Source organism: Carcharodon carcharias, chromosome 1 (assembly GCF_017639515.1).
Source record: "Carcharodon carcharias isolate sCarCar2 chromosome 1, sCarCar2.pri, whole genome shotgun sequence".
Taxonomy (NCBI): domain Eukaryota; kingdom Metazoa; phylum Chordata; class Chondrichthyes; order Lamniformes; family Lamnidae; genus Carcharodon; species Carcharodon carcharias.
In genome coordinates, this window is record NC_054467.1 from 87,637,802 (window position 1) to 87,657,215 (window position 19,414).

The 19,414-nt window shown below is 46.2% G+C and overlaps 1 protein-coding gene across 12 annotated transcripts in view; it reads left to right on the plus strand.

Annotated features, from left to right (window-relative positions):
* ank2b (ankyrin 2b, neuronal) overlaps window positions 1-19,414 on the plus strand; it is an 882,930-nt gene that overhangs the window by 334,679 nt on the left and 528,837 nt on the right. For 10 of the 12 annotated variants that reach the window (XM_041195679.1, XM_041195782.1, XM_041195758.1 and 7 more), the window contains exon 1: window positions 17,656-17,790. The exons of the other annotated variants lie outside the window; for them this stretch is intronic. In XM_041195679.1, coding sequence (XP_041051613.1) covers window positions 17,656-17,790 — 135 coding nt within the window. Of the gene's footprint in view, window positions 1-17,655; window positions 17,791-19,414 lie in introns of those variants that run through there. 12 annotated transcript variants of the gene reach the window in all.

Genomic DNA, 19,414 nt, shown 5'->3' on the forward strand with positions numbered 1-19,414 from the left:
ATATTGCTCACATGCGCAATGATGTTGCGACGCAGGCCTGACGTCATTTCGCGCAATTTCACGTGAGTTCGGGTTGAGTGCGCGCTCGCCAGATCAGCATAAGGTTCTGGCCATTATTTCCTCTAAACATTTTAAGGAGGATTGTTGCCTCTTCTTTTGTTAGAAAACCTTGCTCATAAATTTAAATTCACCTATAGAAATTGTTTGCCACTTGCATGCCCATCTCCCAACTACTATCAGGGTGACCAACTGTCCTGGGTTTAACTGAATGTACCTTTTGTTTAAACACTTTAAGTCATGGAATGTCTGCCAATGAAGATTAATTTTTAGAGGAAGAGGAAGTGATTTGTCTGGGTGTGGGGGTATCAGTCAAAACATTCTGTTGGGAAGAGAAAAGCTTCTCAGATGGTTCTATGGTACAGTACATTATAATACCAACATGCTGTGCCAGGAGTGTAGTAGGATACAAGTTTGTGTCTACAATTTCTCACGATGAGCCTCCTATTAAAGATGCTATCATGGGGAGAACAGCATGGAGAAGGATCTCTCCACAGGGCCAGAAGAGTCACTGTGCATATTAGCGGAGGCCAACAAACATTTCACTTGCATTATTTCAGCAAGGAATGGTGTATGGCATGGGTATATTCAAGAAAGGAGGCAAAACAGACTGCACATCAACATAGAATACATTTTAGTGCCATGAAAATTAAATAAATTATAGATGATCCTGGTAAGTGGGTAGTTCAGTAATGCATTGATATACGAGTGCTGTCCGTGGGCTTTGGGCCCATGACGTCTAGATAGCAAGTTCCTGTTCTGAGATGAACCATCAGGTACAGATCGGAGATGAATCGCAGCAGTCAGCTATAGGAAAGAGGAAAATCTTGGACGAAAAGCTGTTCTGAGTCACATCGGCACAACAAATAGAAATCAAATTTGATCTACAAAATTACTTGTTTGAGTTGGCATGCTACAGCATCATTATCCAAAAGTTTCCTCTTTAGTGTCTTAACAGAAGATCTTCACCCAGTGAGAGCCACATTATAAATTCAGGTGCAATCTGTTCTCAGTTTTCTGTCCTTACTTCTAATTGTTAGAGAATTATGGGCAGCACATGCCTCAATCTGAGATCGACGCCCTTATGGCAGATGACGCAGGTGCAGAAGAAGAAAACCTGGGCCACTGTGCTCCTCTTGTCTGATAGGCGTGCTCTTTGAGCGAAACGTTGCAAATAAGAGGGCAGCATGGTTGACTCAATGCACAAGCAATCAATAAATCCCGTGTCTACATCCTGCTCAGTGTAATCGCCCAGATTGTCTGCTCTTGTGGGTTTAGGGTACATCTTTGGAAGGGAATGATATCTCCTGGCCCAAAGTTCTGCCCTGACATTTGAGTTTCTAGTTCTTCTGGGTCATTATGTTTTAGAGTTAGACTCCCTTGCCAGTGCAGGCACTGGCTACATAAATAATCAATCAATCTTAGAACACTGTGGGCAGAATTTTCCCATTGGTGTGTGGGGGCAGACCCTGCATTTCTGCGTGTAAAATGGCGCACGGTGACATCGGGCGAGCATCCTGACGTCACCACGTGCCATTGCGATATTTCGTTGAGCAGGCGCGCGATGATATCCGCTGCATGCCCGCCATTAATTAATGGGCTACTTGACTCCCCCAATTGATGCCGATTTTTCGGCGCCTGTGCAATCTTTGGGTCGGTGCACTGACGCAACGGGCAGGCGGGTAGGACATATTTGAATTAACCTGATCCACAGGCGGGATACGAGGGCTCAGTGGGGTTGCGAGTGTGCTCTGTCAAGTATTGATTTTTCATAGTTATTGAAACTTGCCTGTGTGATCTGCAATACTTTAAAACATATCCTAGCTGCTTTGTCTGGACACTTAACCTTCAGGTCAGCACTCTGCAGTAATTAATCTTTTTTGGGCCTGCAGGTTTCAGAAAGCCTTCCCTTAGCCTGGGAATGGGAGCTGAACTGTCCACTGAAAGCACCACCTCTGAGGAGGAAGGGAGGGTTAGAAGGAGGAGGAGGCCAGGAGTGGACATTCAGCCTCCAGGGGAGCTGCCTTTGTGAGGAGAGGCACAAGGGGCGCAGGGCCAAGAGATAGACCAAGGTGGAAGGGGCCACAAAATACGCCACTATCCTGCTGCCAGGGTATACAGGTGGCGAAGCAGCTACCTCAATATGTCTGAGCTGCAGTGCCTTAGGAGGCTATGTCTCTCAAGGCAAACAGTCACCTATATCCGTCAGATGATTGGGCCTGAGATCTCTGCTAACTGTGTGGGTGGACGCCCCCTGCCAGTGGCTCTAAAGGTCACAGCTGCCCTCAACTTCTATGCCTTTGGCTCCTTCCAGGGGTCAGTGAGTGACCTTTGCGGTGTCTCCCAATCAGCTGCCACCCTTATATCAAGCAGGTTTAGACGCTCTGTTCAGACGGGCATTCACCTTCTTCCACTTCCGTTGGGACCAGGCAAGCCAGACACAGTGAGCCAGAGGCTTTGCGGCGATTGCTGGCTTCCCCCGCGTTCAGGATGCAATAGACTGTACACATGTGGCCATCAAGGCGCCAGCGGGTGAGCCCCGTGCCTTTGTCAACAGGAAGGGCTTCCACTCCATGAACGTGCAGATAATGTGAGATCACAGGATGTTGATTCTACAAGTTTGTGCAAGGTACCCAGGCAGCTCCCATGATGACTACATCCTCAGACACTCCCAGGTGCTGTGGCTATTCAGTGCTCCTGGCTTGATGGATGGCTGCTGGGTGACAAGGGCTATCCCCTCAGAAGGTGGCTCATGACGCCTCTCCGCCATCCCAGAACAGAGGCTGAGCAGTGATACAATAGGAGCCAGGGCACCACAAGGGCTGTGGTGGAGAGAACCCTCGGTCTTCTCAAGATGCGCTTCCGATGCCTGGACCGCTCAGGGGGCACTCCAGTACCCGCCAGATCGTGTGTCGGTGATAGCGGTTGAATGCTCTGCACAATCTTGCGCTGGAAAGGGGGGGATGCTGTGGACGATGAAGACATCGTTGCAGTGGCTGTAGCTGCACACGATGAATCCAGCAGTGAGTCCGATGATGAGCACGCACAGGGAAATGCTGAGGGGTTAGACGCTAACCTGGACTCCAGGGAGGCAAGGACACCCAGGAGGCTTTAATCCAATGAACCTTCAGCTAACCTACCACAGATGGACCTCCAGGACAAGCCTGGGCTGCAGGCTCCATACTCGATACCCAATTGCCAAATCTGCCAGATTAGGAACAGTAACTAAGGGCATTGTTAATAAAGATGAACTTCCCACAAAGCACTCATAACATTTTTGGAAACCATGCACATGCAGAAGAAAAGAGGCACCCTCAGCCATGGTCACATGTCTGAATTTAATATCACAGGCAAAAAAAGTTAAGACAAAAAAATGACACTGGTGTTCCAATTCAAAGCAAATCATAAAGACCTCATCTCGGGCCAACACAAAAGCACCAGTGATAAATCCGTGGTGTGCCTAAGGTGCCTTATGTTTACGTTTCTGGGTGTGTCTTGGTGCTGCCCCCTTGCTGGGAGTGGCATCTGAGCCAGCCTGCTGACTCTGTTGTCCTGTTGGCCTCGATGACCTTGGCAGTCGTCCTCTGCTGGCCTGTGCTGGCCCTGCCTGGGAGGGAACTGCCAGTTCCACAGCTGGCACCTCCCCAGTCATTGCAGCCTTGCCAGATGCTACGGTCACTGGGAGAGGGGCGGAGGAGCTACTGCCCTCATCTGGAGTGCCCTGAGAGGTGCCCACAGAGACAACAGGTAGCTGCTGCACCAATGTGAGGTCACTTCGGTCCTCACTGTTCACCGTGGATGGATGGGACTGAGCTGGGAAACTTGGTGCCCAGACCATTTCCCACACTGGCACTGACCAGCTAAGGTCAGTGCCAATGTGAGAGCTTGCTGGTCAGAGCGCATCCCCAGGAAGCCCTGATGTGGAGAGGGTCCTCCAGGAGACCCGAGAGTCGCCACTTTCTCCATGGAGGACGCATGATGCTCGGACATGTGGCTCATTGCATCGGCGATCATCCGCGTAGACTCCTCCACCAAGGAGACTCCAGAGGCACATCATCAGGCACCGACTGAGCATGTGCCTGGTACCCTGCAGTCCTCTGACTGCTGGCACCATGGGCACTCTGTCTCTGCCAGCTCCTCCAGCTACTGTGAAGTGCCCTACCTGTGCCCTGGGACACTAGCCGATGTTCTAACTCCCACTGAGGTGCTAATATCTGCACTAGTGCCTGCCTGGCAGAGATGGTGTGATGCTGGTGAGACTTCAGGGCCCTGCTCTTCTGATGCTGAAAGGAAGAACAAGGATGTTGGATCAGTTAACGTGGTGACAATGACAAAGTGCATCCCTGTCCCCCAGATCATGATACGCTCATCCTTCCATAAGCAATGGTCAAGCCATGTTGCAAAATTAAATCACTGAACATTCAGCACAGCTATGGCTGTTGGGAAAACAATGCTGACCTCACTGCTGGCCGTACATACCTGGCTCTGGCACCCCAGCATCGCCGACACCAGTGGACCTGGGTGCGTGGCATCTCTCCAAATCCAGGGCCTCCTGCTCAAACAGGCTGAGAATGGCTAACTGTGCCTGGCCGCTGCCAGTCCTCACACGCTCTGCAGCATTGTGAGCATTCTTCTCCTGAAAATGAGGGAAGAATATTGATTAGTGCAAATTGCACATGGACTCTCTTCGCGCATGGCCCACCCCAAACAGAGTGGGACATATCAGGGCTCCAGTGTCTCCTCACCCCGCTGCTGCCGAACACTCACACAAAGATGCTAGGCCTGTTCCCCACCCCACCCAACCCCCCTCTTGGCCACAAGCTGCCTACATCACATTTGGCACCACACAGATCACAGAGGGCAGTAGATGGTTCGTTGCCACGCCACCTTGAAGCTCTCTTTCCAGCATTTCATCACCCTGACTTTGACATGTCCTGCAGTTCAAGCACTGTGCTTAGGTGCAGCTCCTCCAGGCTGCCCCCACACCAGTCATGTGGGTCTCAGTGTAACACATGCTGTGGGCGCAGAAGCCATTCTTCATCACCCTCTCACAGTGACTTCGGCATGGGAAATATCTGCTGGCCCACCCAGCGAAGGACATATGCCATCAATGATTCAATGCAGTCACTATACTCAGACTTGGTCGGGGGGACACCAGGGCGGGGGGAGCTGACTTGCTGGGTTAAGTCACCACTGCTAACATTGTCCTCACCCTTCCAGAGCACAACAAGTCATTGAAGCGCTTGCGACAGTGGACCCAGGTGCGCCACACCATGTCGCAGGAGCTCACTACCTCCGCCACCTCCTCCCAGGCAAGTTTGGTCATGTGGGGGGGCCTCCTCCTTCCGTCCTGGGGAACCAGCACCACCCGCCGTGCTGCCATCTCTTCAAGGAGGGCAGCAAGGCAGTCATCAGAAAAACAAAGGGCCTACCCTCCGGCCTGGCCTGCCCCAATGCCTTACCCTCCAGACTTGCGTCACCTCCATTGCCCATCTGCAGAGCCCTTCGCCCAGCCATTGCGAGCAGCCTTTCCAAAGTTGCCAGGCCTTCCTTTATACAGGCCGCTGGGTTGCCATTGGACCCGGCAGGCTGAGCATGCCTGCCGCCGTCCGCCCACTCCCGCTATGCACGGGAGTCGTGAAGTACGCTGGGCGGGCCTTAATTTGGCATGCCTGTGAAAAATAGTGATGTGGACCCATTCGCAAACGGCGATCGGGTCCGCGCCAGCCCACACCCGCTCCCTCTCTGCCACCCCCCCACCCCCGCCAAAATTTAGCCCTATGAGATTGATGGAACAGGCTTCCAAACAGTACAAATAAAGGAAAACGCAGTGGAGGATGTATTTTGCACCTTTGCCAGCCAAATTCTAGACCGCTGCTCATCAGGCATTTAAAAATGGGGGAGAGAGGCAACGAAGTAGGGATATGGCAATGCATGTCCTTGAGCAATTTTCCAACCCTGCCAATCCCAAATCCATTGATGCATCTGAAAGATTGATCGATGAGTTAGCTGGCTGAAAAATCTGGGGAAATTTTTGCAACTCCCTATTTATCTGACCGTTTTCACTAATCCACCCTCTTTTAAGGTTTCCACAATTCTGGTACTAACTTGTGTAAAAGTTGCATGCAAATGGCTTTTGAATCCATTACAGAGAAAAACAAACTTCCAATGGATATCCAGCATTGCAAAATTTCTTGATAATCAAAGTGAGCTGCTGAGCACATTCTGTAAAACAAGCTTATACTTGCTTGATCCCTCTTTCAAAGTTATTTTAATACAAGTTTTCTCATCTAACTAGCCTTTGAATTTAATTGTAATCATAGCATAATTCTCAAACTGCTTAAGGGGACATTTTGTTTGTTGCTGAAAGAAATGCTTTCTTCAGCAATATTTCTCTGCTTACTAGGCATCAAGTCTCTGGAAAAAAAAAGGCTGCAAACAGCACCTAGGCAGTAACCGTTGTTGTCTTACATGTATATCACATACAAGGTTCCTTTTCTTAAAAAAGCAAAGCCGTAACACGATGTTGAGAGCTTTTCAATCAGACATATTCACCTGTCTTTTCTTTAAACTCCTTGTAATTATAATTATAGTGAAGCAAATCCACTGCGAGTCTTTAGTTGGAAGCACTGGCCGCATTTTAATTGTCATCACTTCCTTCGCTCCCTCATTGATATCATTGTGAAATGAGGCATTAAATTTCAGCATGTTGCCACCATTGATAGTAAGATGCAATCCAAGGCACTATTCCGCTCAGTAAATCTTGTAGGCTCATAATCTCAGTGATTTTTCTGGCACTCACTGTTTAAATATCTTATATGGAATTCAATAGAAATGGTGAAGAGAAACTATTAATGATAATTCTTGATAACTTTTTCCCCATTTTCCTCTAGTTTATCCTGAAGATTCAAGTTGAGATATAGCTTCAGTGCATGAGCAACCTGAAGTACTTTGCCTGGCTGCCAATCTTAGCACGAGCTGCAAATTAAATGAAGTTTGCTTTCACTTATATGCACTCAGAAACCACTTTTGTATGCAATTCTCATGCAAGCAAGTACCAGAGATGCAGAAACTTTAGGGGGAAAAGTTGGATAGCTCCAAAAACAGTTGTGATCATGGTTCATGATTAACCTGTGCCCATACCTTCCATAATTGGCAGCATACCAGCCATGTGCTGCCTGCTTATTTATATAATTAGTAGCATAGAGCCCAGTGCTAAACATGCTGTAGAGTGGCTGCACACCTCAGCAGGAGACCCAAGATTGTGCAAAGCTAGTACCACTCAAAGCCTGACTACACTAATTAAAACCAACCTGCACTCCTTAAGGGGCGCTACCTACTGGCTGCAGCAGGTGATGGGAGTGGCTGGGAAAGAGAACCTGACCTGGAAAAATGACTAATGGTAGAACAAGGAAAGGGCATGCTCCAGGTTTCTCAGATGCAGCACTGGAGTCCTTGGGTCAGGAGGTGAAAGCATGCACATCTTACCTCCCCCACCGCACCATCCCCCCCCAACACAATGCCCCTCATCACAAACCTTACCCGTCCTTACCCGTGAGCCTTTCTCATTTCAGATACCCAAGAACTGCAAGCTGGTCAGAGTTCTGCAGGTTGCTCCTGAAATGATAGAGGGACAGAAACATTGTCACTGGCTTTAACACTTGCAGTTATCAGCTCAGAAATTAACACTGCACATACTTTAGAGGGTAGCTTAGAGGCAGAACCTTCACATGGCGATGCATTCGGTACAATCCAATGATACATCTGAAAAACAGAGTAGTTTTGGAGTCTATTATAAACAATAGTGAACTTCATTTATATGTCCAGCGTTGCAAGATTTCTTGACCAATCAGAATGAACTGCTGAGCGCATTCAGTAGAATAAGCTTAAATCCATTTCAACACATGTTTTCTCACCTAACTAGCCTTTCAATTTAATTGTAATCATATAATTGCTCAGACTGCTTAGGAGGAATGAGTGCTTTGCAGTCAGGATAGGGGGAAAGGGTGTGGCAAGGGCCAACTCACCAGAAATGGGGCACACACAGCTTCTGCTTCAGAGGACTCAGGTGAGAAATTTATTGGGGTGGCCTACAGAAAAAGGCCTATGTGTTTGCACACAGAGATGCTTGGTGCATTGGCAGGCTGCCAGGAAGGCTGCAGTCGCTGTCAAAAAACATGGAGGAGTCTGGTACTGACCTTGCACAGGGCTTTTTACAGAACTTGGACCCTGACCTTCCCAGCATGGACGTAACCATGATGCAGCATCTGATGGCTGACTTCTTTGCTTCCGTTGCAGCATAAGCAGGAACAATCCATCATCTGAGTGCTGCAGTGGAAGCTCAGGCTGAAGTCGTGCAGATTGCTGGCATATACTCTAAGACTGCTGCCATCATGGCTGCGAATGTGAATTTGCAAAGGGACTTGCAGGGTCTCACAGCAGCCTAGCAATCTGTGCTCCAGCTGATTACTATTGGTATTAAGATGCTGCTCTAGGTGAATGGTAGTGGCTCTTTCAGGATGACAGCATTTGTCGTCTTGCCTTTGCCAGTTGTCCTAGCTTGCAGCTATCTATCAGTCACTCAGCCCAGGCTGCTGCTGCCCAGGTGAAGATGGTACATCGGAGCATTCAAGGCCCCTGCCTGGCCATCTGCAGCCTTCCACCAGCCATGCTGCAGGCGCTGGGGTAGCACTGCATAGGAACACTACACCAGGCAGTGGAGCACTGAGGATGGGTACTAAGGGAATACACAAAGGTGATGAGTTGACTTTTCTATGGAATACTGGATAGTTTGTTTGTTAAAGTTGGTTTGGAATGTTTCTTTTGTGGTGGCTTTTATTTCAGCATTGTGACCAAGATTTGCTGTGATGGAGAGGAAGGTAAGGTGTGGGACTGTTGGTGAATGGGCAATTGGAAGTGCATTCACTGAACTCATAGTCAGATGAGCTGATCCCAGCCAGAAAGGAGATTCTGTTAGGCGTCGCCTTCTCTTCCTCCTCCTACTACTGCTGTATATCTGGTGGGAAGAGCTGTGCCCCCAAGATTGCGAAGTTGTGCAATTTGCAGCAGTGGCACCCACTCTGGAGAGCACTTCAGTGCAGCTCCAGAGTAGTCCAGATTTTTCTGAGCCCTCCTCATTGAATCAGAGATGTCACACACAGTGTTCCTGGTTTGGGCTGAGGTAAGGGAATTGCTCCCTGAAGCCCCTGGATGGATATGGCCTCCTGATAGCAAGGGCTTTGTGCAAAATCCTTGAAGTCAGGACAAAATCTTTCAGCAACTCCTTATAGACTTCAGCAACATTAAATAACAATGCAAACACCAAACAATTCTGTAAACACAGGAACAGCCAGGAGAAATCAATCAACAACTAACCTGAAAGTTGTTGATTATCCCTTTAAATGGCACTGGTGGGACATGCTTCCTATGTTGAACACATGCTCAACTGTGCATGTTTCAGAGAGAGCATTAGCTGGAACACTGAAGTCAAAAATGGCAGTGCCAGAGTCAACTAACTGTTACATGCTGACTGATGTCATGATCTTCCCACTGTGCATACTTCAGGCACATGCTTCCAGCACCTGCAATAATGACCTCACCAAAGTTGTGCACACATGTGGAGCAGATGCCAGTTTTGACCTGATATGGCACCCATAATAGTTTTTTAAAAATGGCTCCATACAGCCAAATTTTGTGGTTAGGACATAGACCAGCAGAATGGCAGACAAGTGGCAGATAGAATTTAATACAGAGAGGTGTGAAGTGATGCAGTTGACAGAAGGGATAGGGAACAGAAGGGATAGGGAAAGGCAATATAGACTAAGTGGCACAGTTCAAATTTGTGTGTAGGGAGAGTGTGTCCTGGGGCTTCATGTACATAGATCTTTGTAGGTGGCAGGACATATTGAAAGAACAGTTGCAGGGCATATGGAATCTTGGGCTTCATAAATAGAGGTGTTGAGGACAAAGGCAGGGAAGCTGTGCTGAACCTGCATAAAGCTCTGGTTAGGCTACAACAGGAGTATTGCATACAGTTCTGGTACCACACTTTAGGAAGGATGTGAAGGTCCTTGAGAGGGTGCAAAGGATATTTGTCAGGGGTGAGGGATTTTAGCTACAAGGTTAGTTTGAAGAAGCTGGGGTTGATCTTCTTAGACCAGGTGAGATTGAGGGGAGATTATGTACAAGAGGTGTATGAAATTATGAATAAGATAGACAAAGAAAAGCTGTTACCATTATTTGATGGTACAAGGATGAGGGGACACGGTTTTAAGGTTTTGAGCAGGAGATGAAGGGGAGAATGTAAGGAAGAACTTTTTTTACATAGTGCATGGTAACGACCTGCAACTCGCTGCCTAGGTGTATGTGGGAAGCAGAGACAATGAATGATTTCCCAAGGAAATTGGGTGGTCACTGGAGGAAAATAGTCTTACGGGGCTATGGGGATAAAGTGAGGATATGGAACTGATTGGATTGCTCTAGGGAGAGCCAGCATGGGCCCGATGGGGCAAATGGCCTCCTTCTGTATTATTATGATTCTAGGTCGTAACTGGGTAATTATCCACATTGTTTGGTAGATGCCAGTGTTGTAGCTATACTTGAACACCTTAGCTAAAGACATGGCTAGTTCTGGAGCACAAGTGTTCAGCATTACAACTGGGATGTTGTTAGGACCCATAGAATGAGTAGAATAAAATTGGAATGTCACAAAATAATGACAGATGAAATTCAATATGAAATATTGAAACAGCTACAGAAAAATCAAAAAGGAATAAAATTGGATAGACCACCTGGTATTGATTTAGGCACCGGAAATGGCAAGGGCATACCCAACTCTTCTTACAAACATCTGGGGCTTTGTGCCAAAATTGGGAGAACTGTCCCACAGACAAGTAACAGCCCTGCAGAGTCATAATCACAAAATCATAACTTGTGGCCAATGTCCTGGACCACCATCATCATCCCTGGGTATGACTTGTTCCACTAGCAGGACAGACTCAGCAGAGGCAGTGCAGCACAGTGGTATATAGTCAGGAGGGAGTTGCCCCGGGAGTCCTCAATATTGACTTCAGACACCAGGAAGTCTCATGTCATCAAGTCAAACATGGGCAAGGAAACCTCCTGCTGATTACCAACTACTACCCTCCCTCAGCTGATGAATCAGTACTCCTCCAAGTTGGAGAAAGCACTGAAGGTAGAAAGGGCACAGAATGTACTCTGGGTCTGGGACGTCAATGTCCATCAACAGGATTGGCTCAGTGGCACTACTACTGATGGAGTTAGCTGGGTCATGAAGGATATATCTGCCAGACGGGGCCTACAGCAGGTGGTGAGAGAACCAACAAAGGGAAAAACCTTCTAGACCTTGTCCTCACCAATCTACCTGTTACAGATGCATCTCCCCATGACAGTATAGGTAGGAGTATCACCACTTGTGAATACAAAGTCCAGCACTCACACTTGAGCATACCCTCCATTGTGTCCTGTGGCATTACCACTATGCTAAATAGGGAAGATTCAGAACAGATCTAGCAGCTCAAAACTGGGCATCTGTGAGGTGCTGTATGCCATCAGCAGCAGCAGAATTGTATACAACCACGATCTGTAACCTAATGGTCTGCCATATCTCCCACTCTACTATAACCATCAAGCCAGGGGATCAACCCTGGTTCAATGAAGATTGCAGGAGGGCATGCCAGGAGCAGCAACAGGCATATCTAAAAATGAGGTGTCAACCTGGTGAAGCTACAACCGAGGACTGTTTGCATGCCAAACAGCAAAAGCAATATGTGATGAATAGAGCTAGGCAATCCTACAACCAATGGGTCAGATCTAAGCTCTGCAGTCCTGCCACATCCAGTCGTGAATGGTGGTGGACAATTGAACAACTAACTACCGGAGGAGGCTCTACAAACATCCCCATTTTCAATGATGGGGGAGCCCAGCATCTCCATGCAAAAGACAGGGCTGAAGCATTTGCAACCATCTTCAGAAGTGCCGGGTGGATAATCCACCTCAGCCTTCTCTCCAGCAACACAGGTGCCAGTCTTCAACCACAACAAAAACAAAAAATGCTGGAAAAACTCAGCAGGCTTGACAGCATCTGTAGAGAGAAAGAGAGTTAACTTTTTGAGTCCGTATGACTGAAGAAGAGTCATACGGACTTGAAAAGTTAACTCTATCTTACTCTCCACAGATGCTGTCAGACCTGCTGAGTTTTTCCACCATTTTTTGTTTTGTTTCAGATTTCCAGCATGCGCAGTATTTTGCCTTTATCCAGTCTTCAGCCAATTCGATTCACTCCATGTTGTATCAAGAAATGGCTGAAACCATTGGATACTGCAAGGGCTAAGGGCCCTGACAACATTCTGTTATTGGTACTGAGATTTGTGCTCCAGAACTAGCTGTGCCCCTAGCCGAGTTGTTCCAATTTAGCTACAACACAGATCTGTCCTATCCACAAAAAGCAGGACAAATCCAATCCAGCTAATTACCATCGCATCAAGACTCCTCACGATCATCAGCGAAGTAATGGAAGGTGTCGTCGACAGCGCTATCAAGTGGCACTTACTCAGCTATAACCTGCTCACTGATGCTCAGTTTGGGTTTCACTGGGGCCACTTGGTTCCTGACCTCATTACAGCCTTAGCTCAAACATGGACAAAAGAGCTGAACTCCAGAGGAGAAGTGAGAGTGACTATCCTTGACATTGAGGCAGCATTTGACAGAGTGTGGCATCAAGGAGCCCTGTTTAAGCTGAACTCAATGGGAATCAGGGGGAAAACTCTCCACTGGCTGGAGTCATCCCTGGCACAAAGGAAGATGGTTGTTGTTGTTGGGAGGTCAATTATCTCAGTCCCAGGACATCACTGCAGGAGTAAATCAGGATAGTGTCCTAGGCCCAACTATCTTCAGCTGCTTCATCATGGACTTCCCCCTATCATAAGGTCAGAAGTGGGGATGCTCCCTGAAGATTATACAATGTTCAGTACCATTTGCAACTCCTCAGATACTGAAGCTATCATATTGAGCAAGACCTGGACAATGGTCAGGCTTGGGCTGATAGGCAGCATGTAACATTCACGCCACACAATTGTCAGGCAGTGACTATCTTGAACAAGAGCAAATCCAGGTATCACCTCTTGACGTTCATTGGCATTAACATCCCTGAAGCCCCCACTATCAACATCCTAGGGGTTACCATGACTGGGCCAGCCATTTAAATACTGCGGTCACAAGAGCAGGTCAGGGGCTGGGAGTTCAGCGAGTAACTCAGCCCCCCAGCAGCACCCCCCCCCCCCCCCCCCCCCCCCCCCGAGGAAGGCGGGCCAAGTGGGGAATTTTTCTGACTCCCGCTACCCACCTCTCAGATGAAAATCCTGCCAAAAGAGTTTATTTTGGCCTGTAATGGAACACCAATGGCATGAAAGAAAATAGAAGGAGCTACTATTATAAGGAATGAATGTGATAAAGAGGCCTTGTTATAGGTTGATGCAGTTGCAGTTTGTCCTAATTTCTCTGCTATTTCATGCTGCAACACATTGGAATTCAACTCTTTTTGTCTGTAAAACTGGCAGTGGCACTAAAAAGGTGACATTTTAACATTGTTATTGCTCAGTTATCCATCTTGAATATTTCTCCAATGGCTTTGCTATAATAAACATCTTCAAAGGATTACATAAACAGAATTACCTGGAAAAACTCAGCAGGTCTGGCAGCATCGGCGGAGAAGAAAAGAGTTGACGTTTCGAGTCCTCATGACCCTTCGACAGAACTTGAGTTCGAGTCCAAGAAAGAGTTGAAATATAAGCTGGTTTAAGGTGTGTGTGTGGGGGGCGGAGAGATAGAGAGAGAGAGAGGTGGGGGGGGGGTGTGGTTGTAGGGACAAACAAGCAGTGATAGAAGCAGATCATCAAAAGATGTCAATGACAATAGTACAATAGAACACATAGATGTTAAAGTTAAAGTTGGTGATATTATCTAAACGAATGTGCTAATTAAGAATGGATGGTAGGGCACTCAAGGTATAGCTCTAGTGGGGGTTTTTTTTAATAATGGAAATAGGTGGGAAAAGGAAAATCTTTATAATTTATTGGAAAAAAAAGGAAGGGGGAAACAGAAAGGGGATGGGGGAGGGAGCTCACGACCTAAAGTTGTTGAAGTCAATATTCAGTCCGGAAGGCTGTAAAGTGCCTAGTCGGAAGATGAGGTGTTGTTCCTCCAGTTTGCGTTGGGCTTCACTGGAACAATGCAGCAAGCCAAGGACAGACATGTGGGCAAGAGAGCAGGGTGGAGTGTTAAAATGGCAAGCGACAGGGAGGTTTGGGTCATTCTTGCGGACAGACCGCAGGTGTTCTGCAAAGTCGTCGCCCAGTTTACGTTTGGTCTCTCCAATGTAGAGGAGACCACAAAGGATTAGTCCAGGTTGTAATTTCAAACTTATGCAGCCAGCATGTGCCAGTACTAAGAAGAAATGTCCCAAAACAATTTTTGAAAATGTGTTTTGTTGCTTGTACGGCCACAGCAATATTAATTAGAGTCACGAGAGGCATTGCAAAATTCTTGCAGCTGATGATATCATTCAAACAAGTAATGATGGTACTCTTTGCAGAGGTGATTTAAATATCACATACTGAGGAAGTTATTCATTTGTGAGGAGACAGGGAGTAAAACCTGTGGCCTTAGTATTTCCAGCATTGGTTGCAGACTAAAGTGCAACTGTTTAATACATTGGATTAACACTATACCAGGGAGTGTATTTTGGAAGTTGTTTTTAATGTTGGTACAGAGTACAGGGAGTTCTGCCTATCTGCCCTTGCAACTACCATATACCAATGTTTAGTGAGAAAGTATTCCATTTCCCCATATTATAATCGTCACCTTGACAAATACAGAGGGCAGAATCTTGAGTGACATGGGCTTGAGCCACCAGCCCCTGTGTCACCTCTTTTCACAAGGGCCCGTTGCACCTTGTGCCACTCAGGCATTGACAGGTCAGTGGCGGGCCTGCATCCTGGCTGGAAATTCCGCCTGCCATGAGCTGCTGGCCAATCATAGCCCGGCAACTTTTCTGTACTCTGAGGAGCCACTGGAAGGCGGTGGCTGCTGGCAGTTCATTCACTCACCTGTGACCTCAGATCAAGGACAGGCCTAGGGGACAGACGAGTAATGGCAGGAAGGGCATTGTGGGAACAGGGTCATGGGGGTGAGTGGGGTGTCAGCAGCTAGGTCAGGTGGTGCGGTCTCAGCTGCCACCACTACCACCACCTTCCCAAAGCTGGGTTCCTCAATCAGGGACTGAGTGCCTTTGAATGAGGGACCCTCTCTCTCTCTTCCTCCGCCCCCCCAGAAGTCTGCAAGTAGACATACCAGGGTTTGCTCATCCTGCTCCCTGCATGGCGAGCCCCTGTGACCCGCCACTGGGTTAATGCCAGCCGCAGCAGAATGAGGCCTTTAAATGAGCATTAATTGCCCACTTAAGGCCCTAATTGGCGACGGGGTAGGAAGGCTGTCCACAGGCCCTCCTGTCACGCACATATTGGAGTGAGAGTGGGAAGGGGGCAAGGAGGTGGTGGGATCTCCACCCACGTCCCTCTCGTCCAACTAAATAGCCCCTGCCACCAAACTCGCCACAGGATAGGACACAAGTTTCTGCCCAGAGATTATTATTATTAATTCAGAATAAACATCAAAGTATTTGTGTCCCAGGAGAAATAAAACAGTTTGGACCAGTATCTTATTCCCTAGTTTTTACAATTTTCTCATTTTGGGATGGATTCAACATTTTGCTTGGACCATGCTGGTCTTCAATGTATCCCACAATAGTTACTCCTGGTGAACAAATGGGACTCAAAATGAAGGGAGAGAAAACACTAATTGTAAAAGTAACAGATGTAACAAAATTATTTCAACACTGTAAGAAATGAATTGTTGAGTTAGCACTGCCAGTGGCTAGCTTTGCCATTGGCTGTACATGTGAGGAAATAGCAGCCATTATGCCCATGATTTTCTGGCTGGTGGGATGCCTGAATGTAGCCTCTCTTGATTTGTGTGGCCAGCAGAAGATGCTCCTAGATGGCAGCACAAATTTACCATCTAATATCAACCAGACCATTTGTGTAAATGGGAAAACAATTGTAACAAACCTGCAATTGGAATTCTGAATCCATCTATAATCGATCTATTCCTGATCTTGATAGGGTGGCAGGGGCATGGTGAGGGGTAGGGTGGGTGGTTGTGGGGATAGGGCGGCAGGGTAAGTGGGTGAGGGGGTTGGGTGTAGTGGGCAAGTTTGGGGGGTAGTTGGGGGGCTCATCAAGTTGGGGGCAGTAGTTGAGGAGTTGGGGGGGGTGTTGGTTGGGTGTAGGAGGGTAGTCAGGTCAGGGATGTAGTCAGGTCGGGGGGGGGGTTCCTAGTTGGGGAGATCGGGGGTAATCAGGTGGGGGAGGGGTTAAAAAAATAAATCTGTATGGAGTTAAATATTGCTGTTTTAATTATATCCGCTAAAAGTAAAATTCAAAGATGTAAGTGTCGGACATCTGAGAAGTGTTATTTAACCAGCTCTTTGGGCTTTCACTGGTGTGCCACAATGTTTGACGCTCAAATCCTTGTGGTGAGCACTTACACTCATCTTTTGGAGACCTGCCCTCCTGATAAAAAGACTATTATTGATGATCTGTGGCTGCTGGCTTTATTGAACACAACTTGAATGAACTACATGCTCTTAAAATTTCTACATTTCTTTCAGTTAAGCACTTGATTTAGATGAATTTTCAGTATTTGCTTGTTATTGGAAAGAAATAACTGGTGCTGGAGACATTCATAATTACTTACGTGGCTATCTGGGCAACCCAAGGATTGAGTGAAGTACTACATTACTCAAATAGATTCTGAGGTCACCTTTAACTGCTTATTTTAGATTTTTGAATACAAAATCACATACAAGGTAGAAAGACAAATCGTCAGAAGCAATAACATTACAAAAGTCAGAGCCCTCCATTCCGCACGCATCTATAGATACAAACATAATTACCGATTGCTGACAAAATTGTAGAAACCCATTTTCATGAAAAGACCTGCTTTAAATAGGAAAACAAATATCCAGTGCTTCAGCAGAGACAACAGCAGTAGCTGCACTAGTCATTAAAGCAGACTGCACCATTTCTCAACAAATAGTGAGGTGTAGTTTAAGCTGGAAGGATTTTCCCCACCCACACCCTCCCCCTCACTTTCTGTTAATATGGGTCCTGCCTGCTCTAGTTGGGGGACACAGCCAGTCCCAGGGCCCCAGAAGGCCATGCTCTGACGTTATGTGCTCAAGGATATGTTCTTAGTCTGTCTGCTTATTATCTATTGCAGCTCCAAGGAGAGCTGGTCTCAAACTTGCTTCACATTCTTGGGAAGGATTGCATCTGTGGAACTAAATTGCATTTTGAATTAAGGGTGCTGCAAGAATTTTGTTTGAGAGGTGACCTTTCCAGTGGGATTGCAGCTCTTGATTCCTGCCTCCTTTGCACTGTCCTTGCTAGCAAGTCATTTAAATTTGTGGTTGGGGATGATTTGAATTCTTAAACTGGGTTTTGGCATTTCCCTTCTGGTATGGCTCACGCCGCAGCTCACCTTAAAAAAGCCCGGGAGCTTGATCATGAAGAGAAGGAGAAGGAGAAGGAAAAGGAGAAAGAGAGGAAGAGACAATCAAGGAGAAGCAGCGAACGGCTAAGTCGTAAACGCAAGGTACGCCACCTTACCAAAAATATAGTAGCATTGACTGTTTAAAGACACCTGCTATACGTGACTCTACTCAGCAATGATTATAGATTCACTGCATTGTGGTGCCCTGCTAGCCCTGTCAGAATACCATTAAATTTATAAACATATGCAAAATCAGGTTTTCTATTGTAGGATACCCAACCAGATTTAATTAACTGGATTAAAAGCTGCCCTTTTACTGTTTACTTCTGACTGCAGCAATGATTTGTTTTCATGCAGTGCTTGTGCTGTATCTTCCAATGCTGTTTATTTGTGTGCGGTTGGGAGTGTGTGTGTGAATCTTCCATCACCAGCATGCCCAGAGATACTAGCTAGCAATGCCCTTTGCAGCAAACAGAAACTGCAATAAATTGTCCATCTGCTGGTGCTGTGCTGAGGAGCTGCCTTTCTACTTTGCAATGTGCACAAGGTGCTAACAGATATTAAAAAGAAACTGAAATGATTTTTATCTTTTATAGTGTCATCTAACCTAACTACATTTTACAGAAGTAGATTTATTTTTGTTGATTCCAGTTACTGTCTTTGTTTAAGCAAAGCTGTATTGAATTCAGCTAGAAGTGACTGAGGTGGTATGGTTTAATATTGCAATGCGAAGGCTTTTCTGCAGTAGGGGTCAAACGCTGTTTTAGGAACACCTACTTTCATTATTAGGCACTGCTGCAATTGGAAACGATGGTTTCCTTTTTTGATATCTAAAATATCTAAAGACTGCAGGATTTGAGATTGTAGTAAATTAGCTGCAGTGAAAAATGTAATGTTTGAGGAATATTCAGCAATATTATAAAAACAACCAATGACAGACACTGTAACAAGTTGCTTGAATTTATGCAGTACCTATTCTAGTCAAAGAGAATGCTTATTGATGGGCATTTTTAAATGAAGATAAAAACAATTTGATGTAGGGCTGATTATTTTTCATATCACACCTAATAATGCCAAAGGAGTTTTCAGTGAAAGACATATATTTATTTTTAAAATAGATTCAAATCCAGGCCAGGAAAAGACATAAAATATTGCATTTTCAGTGCTCAAGATATTGCAAAATTTTGACTGGTTCAGTCTGATCAACAAGTTATAAATGTATACTGGTTTTGCATGTTAGATCTTACAAGAAGCTGGAAATCAATTTGGTGCATCCAATGGTTCCTTCCAGTACTTGGGTTTGTTCCCAAATAGCGCCACTGCCTGTAAAACAGTCAGTACCTGCTAGTAAGGAAATTAATTCCAAAACCGAAGCTTCTAAAACTGTGAGTAATTCCATATTGATGAATGCTGTAGGCATCTTCTTGAATTAAAATAAGGTCTGCATTCTATCATTATGCAAAGATAACTGTTTTTATTCTTTTTCTGAGTCCACAAATGGAAAAAAATGGTTCACTTTTATAGAGTGTATTAATATAGGTACATGTGTAAAAGAATCCACAGAGTAAGGCCTTAACAAGTTTGATTGCTGTTTCAGTTAAGGCAGTTGCCATAGATGACATAAAATCTCAGCATCATACTTTGTTCTTATATCTGTCTACCCCTATCATTCTTCCATTCAGATCTTCCTGTTCAGTAAGAATAGTACATGGAGAATAATTGCACT